This window comes from Dermacentor albipictus, chromosome 2 (assembly GCF_038994185.2).
Source record: "Dermacentor albipictus isolate Rhodes 1998 colony chromosome 2, USDA_Dalb.pri_finalv2, whole genome shotgun sequence".
NCBI classification, from domain to species: Eukaryota; Metazoa; Arthropoda; class Arachnida; order Ixodida; family Ixodidae; genus Dermacentor; species Dermacentor albipictus.
The window spans coordinates 4,930,659-4,957,078 of NC_091822.1; the positions used below are offsets into that span (position 1 = coordinate 4,930,659).

At 49.6% G+C, this 26,420-nt stretch overlaps 1 protein-coding gene across 2 annotated transcripts in view; it reads left to right on the plus strand.

Annotated features, from left to right (window-relative positions):
• LOC139055859 (probable ATP-dependent DNA helicase HFM1) overlaps positions 1 to 26,420 on the plus strand; it is a 531,554-nt gene that overhangs the window by 349,663 nt on the left and 155,471 nt on the right. For both annotated transcript variants that reach the window (XM_070533424.1, XM_070533425.1), the window contains exons 16-19: positions 6,368 to 6,459; positions 10,932 to 11,038; positions 22,879 to 22,926; positions 25,557 to 25,654. In XM_070533424.1, the coding sequence (XP_070389525.1) occupies positions 6,368 to 6,459; positions 10,932 to 11,038; positions 22,879 to 22,926; positions 25,557 to 25,654 (345 nt within the window). The remainder of the gene's footprint in view (positions 1 to 6,367; positions 6,460 to 10,931; positions 11,039 to 22,878; positions 22,927 to 25,556; positions 25,655 to 26,420) is intronic.

Genomic DNA, 26,420 nt, shown 5'->3' on the forward strand with positions numbered 1-26,420 from the left:
AGCGCGATGTAAAGGGTTCATTGTGCATAGTCAAGCTGTTCTAGCGTGCATGCTCGAATACAGCATTATGCAGTGGCAACGTATAGTCCAGGCGTAACAGTGAACTAGTAAACAAAGCGGCTGATAATACTAAGCTGACCCATATGTAGGAGCATTATATTATCTAACCCACATGAAAAGTTGCTTTCAGTGTGCTGAATAACCACAGCTTTGATTTGCCAAGCTATATTACTGCACACACACAGTGCTGAAACAGTCTGTACAATGGTGAGCAATGCGCCAAGGAATGAAAGATTACTTGTGATGTGTGGATTTGAATAGTAGATGTCAATGCATACCCAATCCACCAGTATGTGTGTTTTCTTCTGGAACAATTTTACATTTGGCACAGAGGCTGAGCCATTCGGCCTCTTGACTGCAAATTTCTGTGCTCTAACACCCGTTTACATGAATGCGACAGTGGCGCATCGCATTTCCAAGCGCATTTGGGAAAGGTGATGCGACGCCGTTTACATGTAGCGCCTTAACTCTCGCAAAAACGTAGCGCCACATGGTGTCGTATAAGTGAAGTGCAACCGACTTCCGGTGCAACTGGTTTCCGGTTGTGGGCCGAGTGCACGTTGGTGGTTGAGTGCCGAGAAATAGACAGTTTTAGTTTAGCGTACGCAACTTATAGCGTACGCTATACGCTATAGTGTAGCGGACGCGAAGCAGCGCACGTTTTTTGCAGGTTTAACTGGCCAGCGAGATCTTCGGATCTCGGAGGCCATTAGTCGTCGTTGCGGCTATTTACCGACTATAGCGATAGGTAGCGCTGACATCTCAAATGTTTCTTTCATTAGGCTTCGCCTCGTTCGAAACGAGAGGCGATCTCGAAAACACCACAAGGTTATCCATAATACCCTGTCGTCGAAGCGGCCTGAGACTAAGCGAAAGCCGTTTACACATTCATTTGCTGCGAACGAAGTGCATTTTACAAAAGCAACGCCACATTCAATTCGAAGCGGGCAGCCGGGACCGCCGCCATGTTGGTGGCCTATTCCTTCCCATCATTCCTAATGCGACGATCCTGCGTTTACATGCTCCGCGAGAGTCGACTCGCGCCCGTAAATCTACCCTCGCCTGGCGCACTAATGCGATGCGCCTTCCTAGCGCATTACTGCTGTTTACATGAATGTGATGCGCTATAAATGCGATGCGATGCGACGTTGTCGCATTCATGTAAACGCGGCTACAGTGCTAATGGGGGTGACATTCATTTGGCTACCCGAATAGTGGAATAGATAACGGAGCACAACAATCTTCCAGTTTTATGCAGAACACCTCGTGCTTTATTCACGAAACTAAACCCCAGGAACTAATCACTAATTTGTCATGCAATAAAAAAAATGGCAATGATTGTTTCCTCACATTTTGCGTGGCCCTGTCTTCCGCCATATGAGCCTTCATTTCACTGTCATGTGCATGTTATATAGCAGCTACTAATTAAGAAAAACAAACACAAAACTACTAACTACATCAATCTTTTCACACCACGAGAGGTCACTGGACTTACTACTACGCTAAGTCACTCGATAATCTCGGTTTGCTTTCAAATAAATGCAGGTAGTGGCCAGCTGCTTATGTTATATATGCATATTTTCACTTTCCTAAAATATGACTGTACATCAGCTAGCTAGGTTGTTACTGCATAAACACATAAATAACATGCAGCCCCTAATCCAACTAACTCAAATAACGTGAGTAGAGCTTACAATAGTTCATGTATGATGTGCATCCTGTGTGAGCTCATTTTTTTTATGTAGAGCAATCAAAATAGAACATGAATGTATGATGCTGACAGTATCAAACAGTCCCAAGTCGATCATCCTTGTTTGCTGCCATGGGTTAGAGAGGGAGCATGCCTGTCATGATACTGCTTAATTTTGTGCACTTTGGTAATGTTTTGTACATTGTCGAATTGTTAAATTAGGTATGTCTAAGTAGTAAGGTGGCAACAGATTGGCCACCCAGGCTGGCAAGGAAGAATACAAATGTTTGATTTCACTCAAAATAAGTTCTCTTGTCAGCAATATAAATTATTTGCTTTCAAATAAATACTCTCTATGGAAACAGCTCATGACTATATATCTGCATAAGGTCACCGCTATACATACATATTGCTTTTATGCCAGTCATAATGAATTGTACACTCACTGTTTAACCTTCATTTCCTTGTTGCATAAAGTTAACCGCTTATGCACAACTTTATTGCACACAGTGAGAACTTCATTCATCGCTGAGCACATCATTTAAGGTTCTATTTTGTTTGGAAAGTTTATAAGCAGCAAGTATTACATTTTTAATATGCATGTTTGATGCCTCATCTTTGGTGGCATTATGTATGTAAAAAAAGCAAAGGGCACTTCATGCATCCAAGTGCTTTTAGCACTCTCTTAAAATTGGCAGAGTGAAAAACAAAAGCATGAGCAAGCAAATGCAAGCATGTGAGCTAGCTGTTGTCGGAGGCTCAAACGCGTGCTCAATGGTAAAGAGGGGTGTCTTGGCGACCTGTGCAGCTGTATTCCGCGACAGATGTGCGTGTGTTTCGTATTCTTGCAAGTTGTCACTAGCTGTACAGAAACTGCGCCATCGCACCGGACACGGGGATTTCGGACGAATCGCTTCCGGCGACACTACCACTTTTGTGTGGCGCAGAACGCAGCACATTGGATAATTCGAGAGGTTTCGCTGAACCAGCCAAGGCAGCGCGCACTCAATGTAATCGTCCGAGAATATGCCGCATGTTACCGACATGATGAGATTGCAAAACATATTTAAAAGGTGGCTCAGATAAGATGCCTGTGCAGTGTTTCGAAGAAGGATGACGGTGCCAGTGCAACACATGCGGCTGCAGAACAGAATGTGGCAGCCTACAGTCGAATTTTCACAGTCACGGGAAAGCTTCAAATCACATCTGCAAAAATGTGCCAGCGATGTCTGCTGCAGCGCCTCCCCTACGTAAAGGAGGCGACGTACGCTGTCAAAGGTAGTTGCCAACCTTGTGCACCTTTGCTCCGCCGAACGGTTGCCAGCTGTCACAGACCGCGTCGCCCAATAGGAGTGCGCGTGCGATCCGCTCGTTCGGATTGAGCGTGCGCCGGACACCACCCGCCCTGTCACACGACCCGGGCGAGGGCGGAGCGGACCATATTTGGGCCTTTCTCCCGCGCCCTTCGCCGCCCCTTTCCCATTGGATTCAGGCCATCACGTGAAAGCTTTTCCGTCTTCTCGTTCTTTCGAAAGCCTCTCCGGTGCCATTTTCTTTGCAAATAACCCGCGTGGTGACGTCGTCAGCGCGCGTCGTCAAGAGCAGCGCGCCTCCTCGGCGCTGTTGCGACTCACGAGTTGCTGCGCCTTCGGTTGCCGCTTCAGCAAAGGAGAAAAAAAAAAGTTTTTTTTTTCTACGCTGCCGTCGGGCAAGCGCAAACCCTACCGATTCACCGGATTGGTCGCGCTCGCTTCAACGGCCCTCGCGCCATTGCGAGGCAAGGGTTTCTATAAATAATACCCGAGGTATATATTCCCAAGCTTTCACACCGCGCTATGCTACCGCGGATGTCGTGCGCTCCTTTGTTGCGCACCATGTAGACGCAGTTTGTCTTCCTTGTGCAATATTGCGCACATTTTTTTTTTGTAAGAAAAACGGGGTGATACTTGAAGGCTAAATTTGCGTTATTTAAGCTCGTGCGTTTTGCAGTGGAAATGTATACAGTGTGCAGCGTCAATTAAACTGTTGGAATAACCAAGAAACAAATTAGACTGGCACGCGATGGTACTTCGAAAAAAAAAAGATGTTGTTGTAGCTTCGCCAATTCTGTGGGAAACGAATGCTCATTCGATAACGATTGACCATCTCCTTACTGAGATTTTTCATTATTGGTTGTCCGCAATAAATAATTTTCGGGGAATGTCATGATTAATACATGATCTTCATCGCCAGCCTATTTTGATGCCCACTACAGGACGAAGGCCTCTCCCTGCGACTTCCAATTACTCCTGTCCTGCGTCGACCGATATCAACTTGCGCCTGCAAATTTCCTAATTTCATCGGCCCACGTAGTTTTCTGCCGTCCTCGACTGTGCTACCCTTCCTTTGGCATCCATTCTGCAACTCTAATGGTCCACCGGTTATCCATTACACGGCTCGCCCAGTTCCGTTTTCTTCTCTTAATGTCAGTTGGAATATCGGCAAATCCCCGTTTTCTCTCTGACCCATACAGCTCTCTTCCCTTCTTTTAGCGTTACACCTAAAATAATGTATGTAGGACATTTTTGGTCTTTTGTTGAATGTTTAAGATCATTTTTCGGAGGACCACTTTAAGCCTTTGATTACAGGGGACAGTCTTTGGCGGACCGCATTACTGCGCTGATGGTGTGCTTTCGTTTAACTGCTTATTGGATATAACTTCACCATGCGCAAGCTCAGTGCTAAGGTCTGCAAAAGAACACTCGCCTTCTGAAGAAATAATCGGACGGTACAAGTTAGTGTACAAAGTTGTTCAGACAATGTTGGTGTAAATCACGCTGCCGGCCCTCACGTATATGAGCCCCGTTCGTGGTCTGGCTAACCAAAATAGGAAGCACTTCTTATTCTGAGGCTAACCCGCCGCGGTTGCTCAGTGGCTATGGTGTTAGGTTGCTGAGCATGAGGTCGCGGGATCGAATCCCGGCCACGGCGGCCGCATTTCGATGGGGGCGAAATGCGAGAACACCTGTGTACTGATTTGTGTACTGAACACCTGTGTCTTAGATTTAGGTGCACGTTAAAGAACCCCAGGTGGTCGAAATTTCCGGAGTCATCCACTACGGCGTGCCTCATAATCAGAAAGTGGTTTTGGCACGTAAAACCCCATAATTTAATTTTAATTTATTCTGAGGTTAAATGAAATAAATAAATAATGTAGCAACTGAGCCAAAACGTGCGCGAACGCTGCCGAATGCTTCAACGTTATCGCACAGTCATTTCCAACGTAATAAAATTTAATGTTTGTTGTAACGCCCTAGGCAAAGCCATCATGCCCGAATGACTGCTTCAATCACCGCTTCCGTTCGCTTTAAAGACGTAGCTGTATAAGTGAGCAGTCGGCGGTGTCTCAAAACATGTTTGTACCGTCTATTTCTGATTAATACTTTGGGGCAACCATGCTTCACAGCTACTTGCGACGATTCGCAAACCGCATTGAGCGAAGACGCGTACGAAGAGACGGGAACGTGTACGGCCACGCTGTCCTCGTCGTGACTCCTGAGCATATATATATTTTTTACATTTTTCTCCCCTAAAATTTCATTCGTACCGCCTTTTCTTCCCAGGGTTGAAATAAAGCTCTCAGATGTAGCTTCAGTGAGACAGGAAATAAACAGGAGCTAAAACAAAAGCGCCAAACTATCGCACCGCTCGCATGAACGCATGACGTCGTCTGCTATGCTGCAACGGACAAGGGGGCGCCACCATGATGAGGAGAGAGCGTGCGAACTAGCGCGGCGCGGAGATGGCGCTGCTGTTAATCATAGAGGGGTTTTGATGCAGACATTAAAGGCATAAGTCGACGTGAGCTGTTCAAATACCTCTTCAGAAACATCGCAAGGCTTCTTTTGTGCCAAGGAAAGACTTAGTTTAGGAGAAAGTTGCATCTGAAGGGTCCAAATACCTTTTTCGAAAATGAAATCTCCCGCCACCCAACAGGGTGAATTGTGACGTTGCATGCGCCATCACCACCCTTTGCTGCCGTCGGTGAGTAAAACGGCACCCGACAGAGGGCGGTGGAGTGGAGCGAGTGAAGTGGAGCGTTCGGGCATCCCGCGACATGACGTGGAATTCTCCGCTACGTGCAGTTTGTGCGCGTTTCCCGAGTCAGCAAAACCAGCGCAGCGCTACGCAATAACGAAACTACTGAAATGCGAAAGTGTGGGTGGCGCTGAAACGGGCGAAAGCGAAACCTTTCGTAATTTCAATTAGTTACTTTTTCTGAAAATGATAGAGAACTGGACAAGTAGAATTCTATTCCCTCTTATAATACAGTGCAAGTATTTTCTTGTTTTTGCAAGGAATGGTTGAGTATAGCAGTGATAGATTTTAACTGAGGAGTGCTTTCGTCATCGGGCTAGTACTTGAATGTCCCGGGAGAGTCTCTAATCATGTCCTGCATTTATCTCAATTTCTCGATTATTAAGGCTCTGTTCGCGATAATGCTCAGAGATTCTCGAGCACTAATCTATCACCCTAGCTTGACCTAATATTTGCCTTCCCTTTAGTAGGGAAGCCCGAGAGAGCACAGTGTGTCGCCCGATGGGACAGCATGGCCCCCGGCGCGTTCTTTTCCCGCAGGCGCCGGCTGCCTGATGGCGCGGCAGTGCATCTCGCTGGCCACCATGCGGCGCTTCTCGGAGCTCGGCGGGAAGCTGTCGATCGCCGACCTGGTGAGTGGCCCGCACAGTGCGTGGAAGAAACGAGCTCCATCGGTGCCGACCAGCCAAAACCATAGCGAATAGTGCGAGACGTGCAGAGAGACGAGCGCTTCTTCAATTTTCTTCGTGGCCACGCGCTCACTAGCGGGACACATCTGACGACGGCACGACAGTGTGGCATCATCCGTGTGATCGACGTCCTCTCCAGTTCAGTGCCTCGGCGATATTTGGCTGCGGCAACAGGACATGCACACCTCGTACCATTCTACGGTGGCAGGTTCGCCCCGGGTGGTCTCGTTGTGGCCCACGAGAACCGTAATTCGAGACTGGGAGCAGGCGATGCATAGTGTACAATGCTCAAAGAAAGAAGCACGATGATAAGAGGTGCATTCGAAGCCACGATGTTTCTGTTTCTCTTTTTGTTTAATGCGAAGCATGTCTTGGCGAAGATCTGCCACTTTGACAGTATCTATCTAGCCGTCTTCGTCTTGGAGCTCTCGCGGTCGTTTAGTTAACTTAGTATGTACCAAAATTGGCATCACATGACTTAACTCCATGACGAACATAAATGAACTATCATCACCTGAATATCACGACAGGCGTGTCATGTAGGCCATGAAACAACCGCCTATATACGTCTTGGTGACATCGTATGACGACAGTGCATGAAGAACATAAATCATAAGCCATGGCATGAATGTCGTCACACGCGTCACATGTAGGCCATGAAACGACCGACTACATACGTCTTGGTGCTCTCGTGGTCCTTTGGTTCACTCCCCGCACATTGCTTCGATTCCCCCAGGGATCTGCCGGCTTTTTCTGTTGTTGGTGACGAGACGCGCTATTCTGGGAGGACGGAACGGGGGCAAAATGGAAGCAGCGCACGTCCACATTTCTCGCCACGGGCGCTGCTCACTCGCCGCAATGGTGCTGTCGGAGCTGAAGGCGGTGGTTCCGAACGAGCGCGGTGTTCTGCGCAGAATGTGAGCAGCGCTTCAGGCGCGAGCATGGCTTGGCCAGTTCAGTGGCAGTTCATCGAATGCATTTGCAGCGGGGGCCAAGTGCCAATCTATAGCTTAACCTGTACGTACGTTCTTTCTAAATGATACCCTAAAGTAGTAAGACATTTAGTAAATCACAAGGGGCGACGGACAACTGCATTTGAGGTGTTTTGTGCTTAAATGCATAGGAGATAATAAGACGCAGCACTGATAAGTCTCAGAAACACCACAGTCATTTACATTTTGTCTCCTCACTTTTTATCCCGCAGACCATGCGTCCCCGCTGTCTCGAGCAAGCACAGTTCTAAAACGCAGCAGTAAATTGGTGCCCGTGTTCAGCGAAACAGCGCGTTCTGATGCCTCGCCACCACGCGGCATGAGCGGCATGCACGTCGGTTGTCGCCGCGCAGCATACACGGTGTCCCGGCTAGCTTTAGCGAGAGTCTAAACATATGCAAGTGCCACGTAGGTGGACAGAACCAAGGCCACGTTGTTTGCTGTTGCAAGGAGATACCCAGTTTATCTTTTGCGTTTCGCCTAGATAGATGGTTAATCTTCACGAAATAACCAGCTTATCAAACATTATGATTATATTAAAAGCGCCAATGATAATATTGTAGAGCAGCATGAAGAACTCCCGATACAGCTTTCTGTTGCTCAATACGTGCTACATAAAAGTGTTTTTCCGAGCGTGACAGAAGTCCGGAAATGCACGCAAAGTGCCTCGAGCAAGCCAGACGCGCGGCAATGTTGCGTGCATTTGCGGGCTGCTTTACGCTCGAGAAAAAAAAAACAACTTTTCTGTAGCACGTATTGAGCAACAGAAAGCTGTATCGGGAGTTCTTGGTGTTGCTCTACTATTTTATCATTGACGGTTTTCTTCTAATAATATTTTGAAAAATATTAATTCATTAGGACTAATCATCTAATTAGGTGGAAGGGAAACATAGTTTGAGTATCTCCAAACGACGGCAAGCAACATTGGCTTGGTTCTGACCAGCTACGCGGCATTTGCGCGTTTTTAAACCTTTGTGGTTGGGGCACCCTGTATATATACGGCATGTACAGGGTCGTTCAAAATATGTGCGAACGCGGTGAAGCGTGGCCGCGCTCCGCGGATCGTCAGCGCATCCGGCGCGGTCGCGCATCAAAACAATGTGGCGCAGGCGCACAGGAGTCTGGAGGCGGTGCTTCGTGTCGTCTGCTACAGCGCGGAAGCGCACCATGCTTGCTTTGCTGGGAAGCGCACCTGTGTGCTGGCAGCGCCCTGACGTGTCGATATGGCATTGTCGCATTTTACTGACTGCAGCGCGTTGTTGTTGGTTCCGCATACGGCAACTCAGCAGCGTGTGTTTGCAATGCAGCGTTCTCGGTTAAATCCAGGCGTTGTTTCAAATTTCTCAGCTCTAGTGTAGATCCGAGAATCATTCGAGAATCATTCACTAGTACAGAGCAGTCGCTTAGCTTGGCACTTATTTGCAGCAGCTTGGCCGCGCTGACGCTCCGCGGAGCGCGGCCATTCTTCACCGGAAGAAGTAAAGAAAGCCTTGGGAGATATGCAAAGGGGGAAGGCAGCTGGAGAGGATCAGGTAACAGCAGATTTGTTGAAGGATGGTGGACAGATTGTTCTAGAGAAACTGGCCACCCTGTATACGCAATGCCTCATGACCTCGAGCGTACCGAAATCTTGGAAGAACGCTAACATAACCCTAATTCATAAGAAAGGAGACGCCAAAGACTTGAAAAATTATAGACCGATCAGCTTACTGTCCGTTGCCTACAAACTATTTACTAAGGTAATCGCAAATAGAATCAGGATCACCTTAGACTTCTGTCAACCAAAGGACCAGGCAGGATTCCGTAAAGGCTACTCAACAATAGATCATATTCACACTATCAATCAGGTGATAGAGAAATGTGCGGAATATAACCAACCCTTATATATAGCTTTCATTGATTACGAGAAAGCGTTTGATTCTGTCGAAACCACAGCAGTCACGGAGGCATTACGGAATCAGGGTGTAGACGAGCCGTATGTAAAAATACTATAGCGGCTCCACAGCCACCGTAGTCCTCCATAAAGCAAGCAACAAAATCCCAATAAAGAAAGGCGTCAGGCAGGGAGATACGATCTCTCCAATATTATTCACAGCATGTTTATAGGAGGTATTCAGAGACCTGGATTTGGAAGAATTGGGGATAAAAGTTAATGGAGAGTACCTTAGTAACTTGCGATTCGCTGATGATATTGCCTTGCTTAGTAACTCAGGGGACCAATTGCAATGCATGCTCACTGACCTAGAGAGGCAAAGCAGAAGAGTGGGTCTAAAAATGAATCTGCAGAAAACTAAAGTAATGTTTAACAGTCTCGGAAGAGAACAGCAATTTACAATAGGCAGCGAGGCACTAGAAGTCGTAAGGGAATACACCTACTTGGGGCAGGTAGTGACGGCGGATCCGGATCATGAGACGGAAATAATCAGGAGAATAAGAATGGGCTGGGGTGCGTTTGGCAGGCATTCTCAGATCATGAACAGCAGGTTGCCATTATCCCTCAAGAGAAAAGCATATAATAGCTGTGTCTTACCAGTACTCACCTACGGGGCAGAAACCTGGAGGCTTACGAAAAGAGTTCTACTCAAATTGAGGACGACGCAACGAGCTATGGAAAGAAGAATGATAGGTGTAACGTTAAGGGATAAGAAAAGAGCAGATTGGGTGAGGGAACAAACGCGAGTTAATGACATCTTAGTTGAAATCAAGAAAAAGAAATGGGCATGGGCAGGACATGTAATGAGGAGGGAAGATAACCGATGGTCATTAAGGGTTACGGACTGGATCCCAAGGGAAGGGAAGCGTAGCAGGGGGCGGCAGAAAGTTAGGTGGGCGGATGAGATTAAGAAGTTTGCAGAGACAGCGTGGCCACAATTAGTACATGACCGGGGTTTGTTGAGAAATATGGGAGATGCCTTTGCCCTGCAGTGGGCGTAACCAGGCTGATGATGATCAGCCGCGCCAGCGGATAAGAGATTGCCGTGCCCAAGCTAGCTCCCTCTGCCATTAGATACCCTTCCATAGGACTGAACAACGCGCTACAATCAGTAAAATGCGACTGTGCCATCTCGGCACCACATCTGGACGCTGCCAGCACAGAGGCGCGCTTCCCAGCAAAGCAAGCACGGTGCGCTTCAGCACGGTAGCAGACGACACGAAGCACCGCCTCCAGACTGCTGTGCGCCTGCGCCACATTGTTTCGATGCGCGACCGCGCCGGATGCGCTGACGCTCCGCGGAGCGCGGGCACGCTTCGCCGCGTTCGCACATATTTTGAACGACCCTGTACATACGCAGGCATCAGCGTTTTACGGTCACCTCTGTCCTAGCACTTTCAAAGGCAAATGGAAGTTGATTGTGATTGGAAAGCTAGAGTTTGCTCGTCACACCTAAAGCGGTCGCAATTGGCGGCCTCGATGGCACGCAGCTGTGGTCGCTGAGCTGCTGCTCGGAGTTCGCCGACGTCCAGCTGCGCAACAACGAGAAGGCGGCACTGAACGCACTCAACGGGAGCCGCCGAAAGCCTGGAATACGGTGAGTGCCCAGCACAGCCACAGTCCCCGGCGGTTCGCAAGCTGGTCTGGCGCGGTGCTCGAGTGCTTAGCCGGCGGTTCCTTTGGCGCGAACGTCGCTACACCGACGTCCGCACGCAGCCGCGTTTTCATTCCTAGGCGTGGTTTGCCGATCTCGCCCTCCGGCTAGCGGTCGCCGTCGTCCAAAGCGTTTCCCGCGCGAGACGGTGGCGTGGCGGCTCCTCCGCAGTGACCGGGGCGTTGGCAGCGACCGAGCTCGCCAGCAGCTGCGCCGTGGGACGGAGCGCGACGAACTGCGGCCACAATCTTGTCGGCAAACTGGGCCAGAGAGTCCGACGTCGAGAACGAAGACGCGGTCAGGATCTTGCGCGGTGGAAGTCAGTCGAAGGAGCCAGGTGTCAGGCCACGGCTTGCGTACGACGCAGTAAGTCGGTAGGCTTGCGCTCACCGAGCTCCTCCAATGTAAGAAGTTGCTGTAATCGATGCTGCTCCGTTTCAGCGGTGGTCGACGGGTGGGGAGCTTGGAACATCGCGAACAATCGCAGTAATCAGGTGGAAGCGCTCCAAGGACGTTGTCGAACTGCGAACTGACGCGGTGGCGACGGAACAAGGATTTGATGGCAATGAACCAAAGTTCCGAGTCCGACGACCAGAGGTCCGGGAGCTTGAGAACGGAGACCTCGGGATCGCGGGTTAGTGACGGTAGTACTTGATCGGGAAGGAGGACAGAGCGGCTCCTTGCGGCTGAGGCACCCGGGGCGATGACCGGAGTCACCAGAAGAAAAATACAGAGAGACGCTGAGGCGTCCACGAATGATGTTTTTCAGCCGAGCCCGCTCAGATTGCGCCGATCTTGCGGTGCACCGTCATGCGCTAGCTGGCCGTGTCGTCGTCTCTCGTGACCGGACCGTTGTGGCACGTGCGCTGAAGACTCACCCCCGGCACTGCGGGACAGGTACGTTCCTGTGCCGCCTCGTTTCGGGCCACCCAGCGAGGGCGTTGCGCTGCTGATATCGAGGTCGCGGGCTCGATTCACCGCCGCCGCATTTCGATGGGAGTGTATAATGTCGCAACGGTGGTGTACTCACATTTAGATGCAACCCAATGTTGGCAAAACTATTTGGGGTCCCTCACTACCACCTCCCTCATGATCAGACGGTGGTTTTGGCACGTAAAACCAAAAACTTTAATGACTTCATTTTAATAGCTTTACTTACTAATAATCCACAAATTATAAATATAATAATTAATAACTCGCGCGTGAGTTGCCTGATCGCTGTTTGATCAATTCGGAAAGCGGATTATTGTGTGAGCAAGCCTTCTATATGAGAACAACACTAGTCTGCTGGCGAGATGGAACCTTGATTTTGACGTTCGCGCCAAAACAGCCACCGGGTAAGCAATCAGGCACCCTAATCTCTAATCATTGAGCCACACATGCGTTTGTCGCGCCAACGTCAGCTACGTATATACCTCTTCGAGACGATTGAGGCGTCCGGCACGTCGCATAGAACGTGGCAGGAGAGCACGTACGCGCGCCAACAAGCTGCCCGCGTAGCAGTTGTCGTTGCTTGTATAAAAAGCGTCACTGCCTCTCCCATCGTGTCATCTCGAGAAGCTGTGCTCGAACACACCACTTTCGGGATCGGCTCAGATTTCAAAGCCTTTCTTCGCATAAGAGCTACGTGGGTGCTTTGCGTGCCCCCTTCTGGATCGGCCCAAGTGGTGCAGCGGTAGTACCGCACTCTCCTTGAGGAACGGAACTTGCACCTGTGAACTCTCACTATCAGCTACTCGAAGCATAACTGCGAGTCGGCCTAGTTGGGGCAGATTCATTCTTGAAGAACCTTTTTGAGCGCAAAACAAACAGGGACAAAGAAAAGGAGCAACACAAGGACGAGCGCTTTCTAAGAACTGGTTTTATTTTCGAAGAACCACCTGCTTAAATACCCACAGATAGGTAGTGTGTGTTCTAGGGTAAGAAGTAAGTTCGAAAGTAAGGATCCATGGTGCCGAGAAACAATGCAGTATTAAACATCCGCGCAAGAACCAATTTGTTGATTGTGCGAAGAACGTCGTTTATCAGATTCCTACGACGGGTGGTCATGTGTACTTAGGGCAGACTGCAAGATGCATTAATACGAGGTTAAGGGAACACTTGTCTAGTCTGAAAGGTCGCCCTAGTACGCATTTGACAATGCATTGCCAAGAACATGATTGCTCACCTTGTATTGTAAACACAGAAGTATTGTTTTGGCATAGAAATCAAACCACGAGAAAAATTGTGGAAACTCACTGGATTGCGAAACTAAAGGAAAAATGCATCAGTCATCCTTCCGTTTCATTGCTAGATAAAGAGAATTTGCTCCTGCCATCATATCTGTAACGCATTTTCATCTTAAGTGCTTGTTCTATGCGCTTTGCTGTTTTTATGTCGACCGGGTAGCGCTGATCCGAGGAATATTATCACAAGTGTTGTTATTGTGCTATTGGCGTGTTCTGTTGACAGGATCGCGTAGATCTGCGAGTATTTAAGCAGGCGGTTCTCCGAAAATAAAACCAGTTGTTAGAAAGCACTCGTCTTTGTATTACTCCTTTTCTTTGTGCCTGTTTGTTTCGCGCTCAAAAAGTTTGTTTAAAAATGAATCAGGCATTTAAAGTCCTCATACAGTAGCGCGTCAGTTGGCTGATGCCTATTTAAAAAGAAAAATGAAAGGCGATTGACGTGTATGTGAACAATCTGTTGCAATCCACCGTGATTAACATACCTTTCTGGGAGATCGCTTTTGATTGGGCCCGTTGCGCATGTGCAGTAAAGCTGTATATTTTATTGATTTCATTCTAGTAATACCCTCAGGGCAAACGGCTATATGGAGGCGATTATTTACACCATTTTAATAGCACATACAATGTTACCTAACTACAATACTCTAAAAATGCATAGACGCGTATAATAAGAAGAACCTGTAAGTTGGATCGCTCCTATAACAATGCTAGCTGGTGCGGAACCAAACTGCTCATGATCGGTGAAGGTTACTACAGATCCGGGAAGCTGGTTCCAGTCAAATAACGTTCAGGGAATGAAAGAATCGCTGAATGCTATGGTTAGACATGACAGAACCCCAATTCCATTATAACAATCAATCCAAGCCGACGCGTGTGAAACAGGAGTGCATGTCACGAAGAACAGGAATATGGCTTCTCTATGTGATATAGTAGGAATATACTATATGATACGAGTAGCAATATGGTCAGTATTATTCTGAAAAGATATCAGTTGGAAGTTGTACAATTTCTTCGCCCAAGTAAAAAAAATGATGACGGTGCCGTCTTCTTGCCACTGTTGTCTAACACACAATTGCTCGACTTTACACAAACACGTTGTTCCATCTACTAACGTTTTCCAACACCAAACCATGCTAGACAGCCAGCTACCTGCAAAACACTTCGTATAACATCGATTCCTACAGTTCACGGGATCTGCAAAACATTCTTTACATTTGTATTATCGCACCGCTCATATTATATATGACTGTGCCTTCTTTCCTGACATTGTACTCCTATGGCAATAACGCCCAAGGCAACAGAGATTGAAAATGTCACGCGCGATGCATTAAATATAAATTATGGGGTTTTATGTGCCAAAACCACCGTTTGATTATCAGGCAGGCAGTAGCGGGGGACTCCAAAAATTTTGACGACCTGGTTTTTTTTTTAGCGTGCACCTAAGTCTAAGTACACGGGTGTTTCCGTCCCCATCAAAACGCGGCCGCCGTGGCCGGGATTCAATCCTGCGACCTCGTGCTCAGCAGCCCAACACCATAGCCACTGAGCAACTACAGCGGATCGTCCAGCGCATGCTTTAAATCGTTAGCATGGGCAGGTTAAGAGTGCATCGAAATAAAGGTTGGCACAGAGAAAGCCAATGAACCGAAGATTTGCGAAATTGCAAGATAGTTGAATAATTAGCGTAGCCGCAATTGTTACATAAGGCACAGGCGCGTTTGTTCGAATGAAACTCGGTCGCCTGAAAGGGTGGCTCTTAGCGCAGCGGTCACTTTCAGCGTTTGTCTCAAAAGTGTGGTCATGTGGCTCGTGGCACGGAAAGGAAGGCGCGCAAAGTGCTGACTGAAGTTGACTGAAAAGGAGAAATCTTGCGTTCGTGTATTGTACGCCTAGCTGTCCACATCATGAACCCTATGCTGTTGGCATCATTTCGTCGTCGTCGAACTGATCAGTAATGGAAGCACGCGTTTTATTTTATATCGCCGCTCATAAACGCACACAACACGTACGATTGCCGACGTGCGCAAGCTCGCGTACATTCTACTCTCAGTGAAGCAGATTTATATGATGCAAGAAAGCGCTTGAAGCTAAACATTTCGACAGAATTGCCTGTCTCCCCCCCCCCTCAAGGGCACCGTCGCGAGCACTCCCCCCAGCACCGGTAATCCCAGCACCATGGAAGCGCTCAACAACACACCCCCCCCTTTCCTTTTGTTCCCCCCCACCTTTCTGTCTGTGAAGTGTCTCCCCACCTCCCGTGTTCCCCCCCCCCCCTCCTTTCTTCAAAAAAGATGCTTTAAAAGCGGCACACCGCCACCCCCGAAGAACAACCCCCCCTGAAGAAGGAGCCGAATGGGCTCCGAAACGTCGGGCTAATAAAATTCAGTTATTTGGTTGGAGTCAGTCTCAAGTCCTAATCAATTTCCCAACCAGACAGGCAATTCTGTCGAAATGTTTAGCTTCAAGTCTTTACGTGCAGACTTCGGGCTAGAGGCAGTGCAACTTGCAAAGAACTATATAAAAGCAGTGAAAGGAATATCCACCTTCAAGACACACCTAGACTTCACCCGGAAATGCAAGGACAAAAACGTCGTGCCACGAAGTCTCCAGCTACGCCAACCAATCAACACACCGGAAGGCCGGGACATCATCAACAAGGCCCAGCAAAGATTGGTGACAGCACGGATACATGAGTGCCACATGGTGATCCGGAAGAAAGAAGTCGACGCGTTCTTCGCCAGAAGACAACTTGAACATCAGGTACCCCATCTCTTTTCATCAATTGAATCGTTGGCAAAGGCCGTAGCGTCCTCAGAGGAAATGAAACACAGTCAAACGCAGAAGAAGAAATTCTCTTCCCTAATCAACGAAAACGAGAAAACAGGAGTGTTAAACAAGCACACAGTAACCAATTTATCATCGAGGAAGCTCACAAGCGAAGAAACTTCAATCCTGGCAAAAGGTCAAAAATTCAATGTTACGACAGATAACCCCCCCTCCCCAAGATGATCGCCGCCCTTGAGAGCGGCATCCAGCAACTAGACCCTAAAGTGCGGGAACAGGTCAGACTGAAAGCAATCGGCATAATAAGGTCCAATAACAACCGCAGAAGAGAACGCAACTTAACTTCCGACGAAATAAAAGCAGTGAGAACGCTGAAAGAAGATAACAACATAGTGATCCTACCGGCGGACAAGGGGAACTCAACCGTTGTTTTGAACATGAAGGACTACGAGGATAAGGCGTCCGCCCTACTTGACAGCCAAGATTACGAGAGACTAAAGAAGGACCCCACTACGAGAACCCAGTCGGTGCTGAACAAGACGCTGATTGAAATATTCCGCAACCACGCAAATTCTCGAAACCTCTACCTAAAATTAATCTGTAGGAACGGATCCGCCCCAGCTTTCTACGGCTTGCCAAAACTCCATAAACCCGGAATCCCCTTACGACCAATCGTAGACTTTTCGTGTTCCCCACTACGATCACTATCCACTTACTTGCATCAGATCATATCACCACTCACCGGAAGGACAGCATCGCACGTGCGCGACTCCGAGAATTTCATCAAACTCACATCAAAAGTCCGTATCGAAGATGATGAATGTCTGGTCTCTTTTGATGTAATCTCTCTGTTCACAAGAGTACCCATTAAGTTGGCTGTTTCCGCAACTAGAGATGCACTGGAACGTGACGATATGCTCAGTGAGAGAACCCCTTTGAGTGTAGACGAGATCTGCCGCCTTCTCGAACTGTGCCTGTCCAATACCTATTTCACCTTCCGAGGCAGCTACTACAAACAGGTTAAAGGAACTCCTATGGGGGCCTCAATTTCCGTTGCCATGGCGAACTTGACTATGGAGAGCATCGAGGAGAGAGCTTTAAATACTTTTTCCCCGAAACCAAAAGTCTTCCTCAGGTACGTGGATGATTGTTTTTGCATCGTGAAGACGAGCCAAGTCGAAAACTTGCAGAAACACTTAAACTCCATAGACCCGGATATACAGTTTACATATGAGCGCGAACAGAACGGATCACTCCCATTCTTAGATGTACAAGTTACACGAAAAGACGGCATTTTAAAATTTTCAGTCTACCGAAAACCAACCCACACAGGCCGCTATCTTCATTTCCAATCCGACCATCCGGCAAACCACAAGGCATCTGTTGTAAATTCTTTATTCAAACGAGCCGAAACTCATTCCTCATCGGAATCGGATCTAAAGAAAGAAAAGAGAACGGTTCTCAACGAACTTAAGAGGAATGGCTACACAGATGACTTCATTCGAAAAACAACCAGACAACAAAAAAGAAGAAGCAAAATGCGGGACCTTCAGCCGTCGACTTCTCCCCAACCCCAGAAGCGAGTGTCCATCCCGTACATCAGAGGTACCAGCGAAGCGCTCAGCCGAATATTAAAAAAAGAAGGCCTCAAAGCGCACAAACCAATAAACACTTTCAATATTCTCCTCCCTAAACCAAAAGATCGTCCACCTAAAGAAAAAGCTCAAGGCGTCGTCTACAAAATCAGTTGTGCCGACTGTCCGGCGTCGTACATCGGGGAAACCAAAAATCTAAAAGAAAGGATCAGACAGCACGAGAACGACGTCAGGACATTCAACCGTATTCGCAGCGCCGTCGCTGAACACTCTGAAGACGCCGACCACAAAATCGCTTACAAGGAAACTGAAATCCTTCAAACAGAAACGAACTGGCGAAAGAGACTACTACTGGAGTCATGGCACATTCAGAATACGGGGAATAACATAAACCGCGTGAAGGGCAACCTACCCTCGGTGTATGTCCATGGCCTTGGCGACCTGAGGAAAAGAAGAAAAGGACGCACAGCCAGATAGACTCCCGCTTGTTTCACCAACACAGAACGTCGGGGCGACCCTGTAACCTCCCCCCCCCCCCTCAAGGGCACCGTCGCGAGCACTCCCCCCAGCACCGGTAATCCCAGCACCATGGAAGCGCTCAACAACACACCCCCCCCCTTTCCTTTTGTTCCCCCCACCTTTCTGTCTGTGAAGTGTCTCCCCACCTCCCGTGTTCCCCCCCCCCCCTCCTTTCTTCAAAAAAGATGCTTTAAAAGCGGCACACCGCCACCCCCGAAGAACAACCCCCCCTGAAGAAGGAGCCGAATGGGCTCCGAAACGTCGGGCTAATAAAATTCAGTTATTTGGTTGGAGTCAGTCTCAAGTCCTAAAGAAAGCGCTTAATCTTTGCTTTTTGCGCTGATTTAACGGCTCAAAATATATCAATTATGTTGATAGATATCGAAGCATCTTGAAACATTGTCAATAACAAAGTGCGAAGTGGCGTCTTCCAAGGCGTCTATGAGTGAGCCCAGTGAACGCGTGCTGTCGCGCGCATGGGGGCGCGCCTTAGTGGATTCAAACCACCATTCCTCGCGAGGCACGGCAGGCGCGTATAGACGCGAGCTTGCGCCGCAAGCGTACGTAGGCGCCCGTTCCTGCGGTGAGCGTTGGCGGCGTGACCGAGCGAACGTGCACAGCGAAAGATGAAAGAGCGAAGGTAGAGCGGGATATGAAAGACCCGAGCCGCGGCCGAGACCAATGAAAGTGGCTCCTTCAATGACGTGGGAAACTGATATCATGCGGACCCGCCCAACCGCTCAATGCGCACTCGAAACCGGTCTCAGCCCGAACACATCGGACGAGAATTGGTAACTCCGTGTCCCGGGACACCACTCCGGAACCTCACGTTCGTCAAGAACGACATGCGATCACCTGGAGAAATACGGGGATCGACCTATAGGCAGCGACCACACCATCGTGGAAATCGGCATACCGGAACACAACGACATCAGCGTCAAAACACACAGGTGGATGGACTGGGATGCCTTTCGAGACGCCAGAAGCCAAAAGAGCGACGGTGACGACGAGATCGAAGACATCGACTCGTGGACGGCCGAAATCACCAAGAGCGTACGCGACGCGACCAAAGAGATTGGAACGGGCGCGGAGATCGACAAAGTAGACAGCCGGCTTGCGCATCTCATCGAGGCCAAACAGTCGATACTCAATCGCTGGAAGAAACAACGGCTTGACCGCAGACTGAGAAAGAAGGTGGCGGAGCTGAACCGAGCGATCGAGGATCACTGCCGCGCGCTCTGCATGCAACAGTGGAACGAGATCTGCAACGCGGCAGACGGGCAGATGCATAGCGGGAAGACGTGGAACCTACTGCGGCACCTGCTCGACGAAACGAAGACCAAGTCGCACCAAAGGGACGGACTCGCCAGGCTCATACATCGGGCGGTCTCAGCACACGGCGTCGACGAAGTCACCAGGCGCATTAACGAGAAATACCTGCCGACTACACCTACCGAACAACACGCGCCGTACAGCGGCCTGCCTAACGCGAACCTCGATCGTGACATCGACGTCGAGGAGGTACGCGCGGCCCTGCACGACCTCAACAGCCGGTCGGCAGCCGGCCCGGACCTCGTCACGAACAAGGCGCTCAAGAACCTCGATGACGGCTCGACTGAAAAGCTCGCAAAATACTACAAGTGCTGGAGAGCGGACGCGCTGCCAAAACTGTGGAAGACAGCCAAGACCATCTTGATCCCCAAGCCGGGGAAGCCGCCGGACACGGATAACCTCCGGCCCATCTCGCTCACGTCCTGCGTGGGCAAGGTGCCGGAGCACGCCCTGCTCAACAGGTGGCAAGACTACCTGGAACGAGAAGGGCTGTACCCGGCCACTTTGATCGGCTTCAGACAGCATCTCAGCACGCAGGACGCGATGCTGCAGCTCAAACACCAAATCATCGATGATGGCGGCAGCGCCCGCGACAACAAAGCCATCCTAGGGCTCGACCTGCAGAGCGCCTTCGATAAGGTGAAACACTCGGCGATTCTGTCCCAAGTCTCCAAGCTCAAACATGGGGGAAAGATCCTACAACTACATAAAGGACTTCCTCACGGACAGGACCGTCGAGCTACGAGCAGGCGACCTACAGACGCAAGAGAAGAAGCTCGGGAGCACCGGAACACCGCAGTGATCCGTCATTTCGCCGATGCTGTTCAACCTGGTAATGATCGGAGTGGCCGAAAAGCTCGGGTGCATCGAAGACGTCAGGCACACCATCTACGCGGACGATATCACGATATGGGTGACCGGTGGCAGCGACGCCCACATCGAGGGCGCGCTGCAAGCCGCCGTCGACGCAATAGCAGACCAGCTGGAAGGAACCGGACTGAGATGTTCGCTGAGCAAATCGGAGCTTCTCATACTCCCACCTACCAAATACAGCAGAGGCAAGACTACACAACGCGAAAACGAAAAAATCAGAATCGTGACCAAATCCGGCAACGTGATCCCCGAGGTCGGCAAAATTAGGATCCTAGGCATGGTCATCGAAAAGAACGGAAGGAACGGCGAAACCATCACCCGTCTCAAGGCAAAAGCAGCCAACGCGATTCGACTCCTCAAACGAGTCACTTCCCGAAAGGCTAGCATGAGAGAGGAGAGCCTAATTAGGCTCGTCCAATCTTTCATCATCAGCCACGTCGCGTACGTTGCAGCCTACCACAGATGGCTGCAACACGAACGAAACAAAATCAACGTGCTCATCAGAAGAGCGTACAAGACGGCGCTGGGCCTGTTCGAGTCCACAAGCACGACCCACTTGTTACAACTCGGGCTACACAATACGCTCGAAGAAATAGCCGAAGCGCAACGGACCTCTCAACTGGAGCGGCTGTCCATGACCAAAGCCGGGAGGAAGATACTGGACGATCTGGGAATAAGACGCTCGAACGAGGTAGAGATGAAGCTCCCCGTCCCCGAAGAGGTCCGACGCTAGACCAGAATCGACCCCATACCAAAGCACATGAATCCCGAGTTCAACAAGGGAAGAAGAGCGGCGAGGGCCAAGGCTCTCATCGACCAGCATGCCAACGACGAACACGCGCGGTACTTGGACGCGGCCGAATACCAACGGAACGCCTTCGCAGCGGTCGTCATAGAGGCGTCAACCGGCGCCACGAGGACGGCAGCGAGCGTGAGAAGCACCGAAGCGGAGCAAGCGGAGGAGGTAGCCATCGCCCTGGCCATCGCCGACGCAGACCGCCACACGGTGCTGAGTGACTCAAGACAGGCGGTGCGAAACTTCGCCAAAGGGCAAATCTGCAGGGAGGCTGAGCGCGTACTGCGAACGGTAAAACTAGACGAACGAAAAGTACGACTGAAGTGGTTCCCGGCGCACGCGGGCGACGCGTCAGAACGCAATGACAACCATAACGAGACGGCACACGCCGCGGCGCGAGCGCTAACCAACGTGGTTCGGAATCAAGGACCGCATGACGGATTACAATGAAATCACGAAGGCCTGCCGCTTGGCTCGCAGGACTCTTCCATCCCCGCACCCGAGACTGAGTCGAGCGGAGGCGGTAGTACTGAGACAGCTCTAGACCGGATCGCTACCGAGCCCGAAACTGATGAATCGCATGTACCCCGAGACAGATCCGACAGATATGTGCAGAGTCTGCCTACACGCACATCTTGTGGGACTGCATTAAATATCCAGAAGACGCTAAATCAAGAACACTCCCACCGCGGCTCGAGGCAGCCGCGAAGAGCTACGACCGAGACGACCAGCTCTGGGCCGTCCAGCAGGTCCTCGAGGCGCTCGAAAGGCACAGACCCAGCTAGCCGGCAACGGCGAGCGGAGACCCGCGCCGAGTAACGGCAACTTCGAGGATGACATAGGCCCTCGTCGGGGCGCGCGAGCGCCCAACTGCAGACATAAATAAAGTTTCTCCCATCCAATCCAATCCAATCCTATCTGGAACGCTCGCTCCGTACTATCGTCTGCTCGCGTCATGCAGTTCTCTCTCATTTGTTTGGTTTTCTTGGTTTGATATCACTCGCGCTTGTTTCTTTCGATTGTTATCGTTTGCGATTGTTTTGTAATCTGATTGTATGAGCGACGCGAATTGTGTAGTACTTTCTGGAAGCCACGCGGCACCAGTGACTACAATGGAACGTTCGACGAGTCATGTATAAAATACGACGCGCTTGACCCGCAGATCAGATTTTCGATGATTGCCGGCTCTGCTATATGTCCATCTCAAGTTACTTGCCTCAATATATCGCGAAATGAAAAGACGTGTAAACTAGCGCTCAAATTTTGCTATTGGGAGTATTGTAATCGTCGACGAAATAAAGAAAAATCATTACTACGGCCGGACAATGAGGTTGCTGTTTTCTTTCAAAAAACATATTCCTTTGTGTTCCTTTATTCACCAGTGTGTGTGAAATTGAAGTGGCTGTCTGAAGGAAGAACCAAAGGTGTAAATGCTGATTATGAGCGTGACGATGATATTGCTGATATAGTTATTTGGCCAAATTTGACCCTTAGAAGAGGACTTGTTTTCGTCAGGGAGAAACGCCGACTCCAGGCTTGCGTTATTGACGCGCTCTTTGTCCACTATGTTCAAGAGTCATTTCTCTCTCGATGAGACGTGTCAACATTATCGTGCCCATGAAACTGACCTGAACCGACTCCTGATTATCCCTCCAGGTTCCCCATGACTGGCAGGATCAAGACTACCGAGATGAAGGTCAACTGGTGGGTATGCGGAAAGTAGCGTAAGGATTTCCGGCTTCGAGTGGATATGTTGCGTTATAATAGCTGTCATTCAATACGCAAAATTATTCTCACTTTTGTTGGGGACAACAACAGCACCACTAAGCGTAACGCCGTATCCCTCACTTGGCGATAACGACGCGACTATGAGTTCTCTCTTACGAAGGTCAGCCGCCTATAGTCCACTCACCTGTGCTTCACTGAGGATTCCGAGCCGCGCATTCGCCTTTCTGACTCGTGTCTAGACATTTCCTTCATTCGATGAACTGCGCCTCGACTCGAGAAAGTGTAGAAGCGTACGGTGAGGGGCTAGTTGGTATGACATTATGAGAACAAAGAAAAACTGCGCAAAAAAAGGACAAGACAGAGAAAGAACCATACGACACAGGCGCAGAAAGTTGATGAAGGCGAGAAAGTGGATGACCGGCAGTCTCGGCGTCAGTGACTGCTCGATTCCTTTGCAGGCAGGCACTTCTGGGCGTTTGTTTCGCGAGCGATTCGTCAGCGTAGAAATTGCTGAGGAACTGCCCTCTTTAGTCGAGACGCCGTGCTCCACTTGGCACTGGCGGCGGTCGGTGGCAAGGTAATCGCGAAATGAACGAATGACCACTCACGTGGCAGCTGAACCCATTGCATGGAATCTGCCGTATTCTTCGGTCACTGAAGGGTCCCAGGACAGTTGAAAGGTGCCTCGATGTCCGCGTGATCGGCACACCGCGGTTGTTTCCTATTCGCTCTCGACTGGACCGTTCTGATGCGCTCGTATTTGGCCGAAAAATCGAGTTGGCTACTGGAATTCTCGCCCAGCGGCTGTCGATGCTGCCTGTCGGAGCATCGCCACTTCTAGCGACGAGTGTCGAGCGTGGCGGCCGCATTTGCGTGGAGTCGAAAGGGCGCATGTCTGGCCCCAGCAACAGCACCTCTTCTTTAAGTCCCAGAAAGCACGCGACTTACTGCAGTTACTTGCACTAAGAATGCACCAAGAAAAGTTGCGAAAGGTTATTGTTTTAACCTTGACCACGACCGTGTATTTGTAGAATTTATTTTTTAAACATAATCAAAACACATACGCACACGAAAGAAATAGCGCAAGAAGAACGTATGATCTGTAACGGGATCACTTCGAAACCTGCACCAATTCGAGCATGGCTTTGTCGGTTAAAGCAACATCTTGATGGTCACAGCTTGTGATCGAGTAGTATCACAAACCACAGATGTGCACGTCGACCCAATGGTGAGGCTTCTGGACCACACCCTCTTGTAAAAATACATTTGCAGCCTCCTGTGCGCATTAAAGAAGCACCGAAGAAAAATGTGGTGAACATATAAATAAACAGACTACACCACAAAGTTTTTTTTTTACTTCCAGAGAACTGCTTTGCTGAGATTGTTGATAATCACGGCAATGACGGGTAGTAATATACATGAGTTTGTCTTAACCTTGGTGCTTGTGGCTTGATCCATTCTTGTCACACTATTGAGTTTAGTCGTGTACAATGGCCCAGTAGATGACGTCTATAGGCTTTTACGATGTCTATGACGTCATTCACTTCAACAGAGGGGCCTCGAAAGCTGCAGTGCGCCACTCGCTCCATAAGGAAGGGCGCTCACATGGTAAGGGCGGCGCGTGCCGTCTTTCTCGTCGTCCTCCACGGCGGAAACGTTGGCGTCCCTGGATGACATCGACAAGCGACTGGACCTTCACTTAGGCGCCATCTATATGTAGGCGCTACTCGCTCGAGAGATGGAGGACAGGATGCAGCGCCGTTGTAACCGCATCTTCAGCAGCACGAAAAGTTACCGGACAGATAAATACTGGGCTGTCGCCCAATACACTGACGCTGTATGTGCTAATTCAGCGGAAGTTCGCACGGTGAAGCAACTGACAATATTATGCTAAATGCATTTGACGCATCATGCGGTTACGGTAATTCGTTACACCCGTTGTTTACTGCAAGTGCAACGCATGCTTGCTCATCGAGGCTTACTGAAAATGCAATTGGGCGATGTGCACACCTGATTTAGTCATGATAGCGATCTTAAAGCAGCACTCGGGCCATAGAAAGTCGTCGGGTCTCAGCAGCCGCATGCGCGCTATCCGAACTGCGGTGGAATATTTACGTTAGTGGGTTACCATACCTTTTAAGAATAAATGACAATGTGCCGTCATCAAGTGGGGTATGGTTTCTCGTCGACTTTGTTCCTCTTCCTACCGTCCTCCTGCTTCTCTTCATCGGTGGCATTCAGGCGCTCAGTGACACTGAGCGCCAAGAGGAGCTGGAGTAGCCATCACTTGTGGGCCACCGAGTTGCCTGGTCGAGTATATGCAGTGGACATCAGCGTTGAGCAATTGTGCCTATAGTTATCATTTTGAAGCTAAATTCTTTTAAATCAAGCCATGTATACCAACTAGCCTAAGCATCAGTAGTACAACCAAATTGTAAGCCATTCTCAGGGTAGCTTTGTTCGCCCTCTAATCAGGGACGCGTATAGAAGCAGCATCGTGCCATCGGGGGTATACCTCTTTGAGCTTTCGGGGCCCGCCTTTGGAGATTAACGGCGTCCTCTCTTTCTCAAATTCCCTACATGCGTCGTCTCACATCGCCCACCAGCCTTCTGCAGGCGATGCTGGGCTGCATGGCCGTGGTGGACTCGTCGCTGGCTCAGGACATCCCGCGCATCGTGGTCGTGGCGCTGAGGCTCGCCAGAGGTGAGTGCTGCGCTATGCGTGCGACGGCGTGGCATCCAGGTGCCACGGACGGCCTTGGCGAGCCGAGCCTCGCTCTCTGCCTCCAGCATCGTCTTTCCTGGTCCGGTCAGTGCGGTGGTGTGCCTCTGTCCGGCGCTGCCACGTGACAGCGCGTGTGTCTGCTGTCGAAAGTGCGACTAGGAATTTATGCAACACATAGACGCCGGCCTGTCTCTTTGGGCGACGCCAAGTCAGGGGCGCGGATTAATTGAGGAGCGGTGACGCCTGTAGTCGGAGTACCGGGAAAAAGAAGTTATAGTGTGTAAAGTCAGCGGCCCACGGCTGGATCTGCAGCTCTCGAGCACGATAATGCCAAGTCTCCAATTTTTTATCTTGTGTAAATCGCATAAAGACAAATGTAGTCAGCCAGCATTGTCAGTAGCGTAAAAATAGAAGTTGCTGTCCATTTCGGTGACCATTGTCCTAAATCAAACTGGAACCATGGCAAGAGTCTGGGACCCTCGTTCATGGTAGAAACCGTGACTAAAGTAGACTATTCTTAAACACGGTATTAAAGAGCGACAATATACAACTTTGCATTAGTAGATTACTCTTTCAGATGTTATTCGCGTTTGTATGGCACAAATGTTTTGATTATTAAGAAAAAAACGTCATGCAGATTCAATGGGCATGTTGCAATTTTGTCAAGCGAAGCGTTCCTAAAATGGTAAATTAAATACACAAAATGCGATACCTACAAGTCGTCATGTTGTGTAGGTCGCAATCC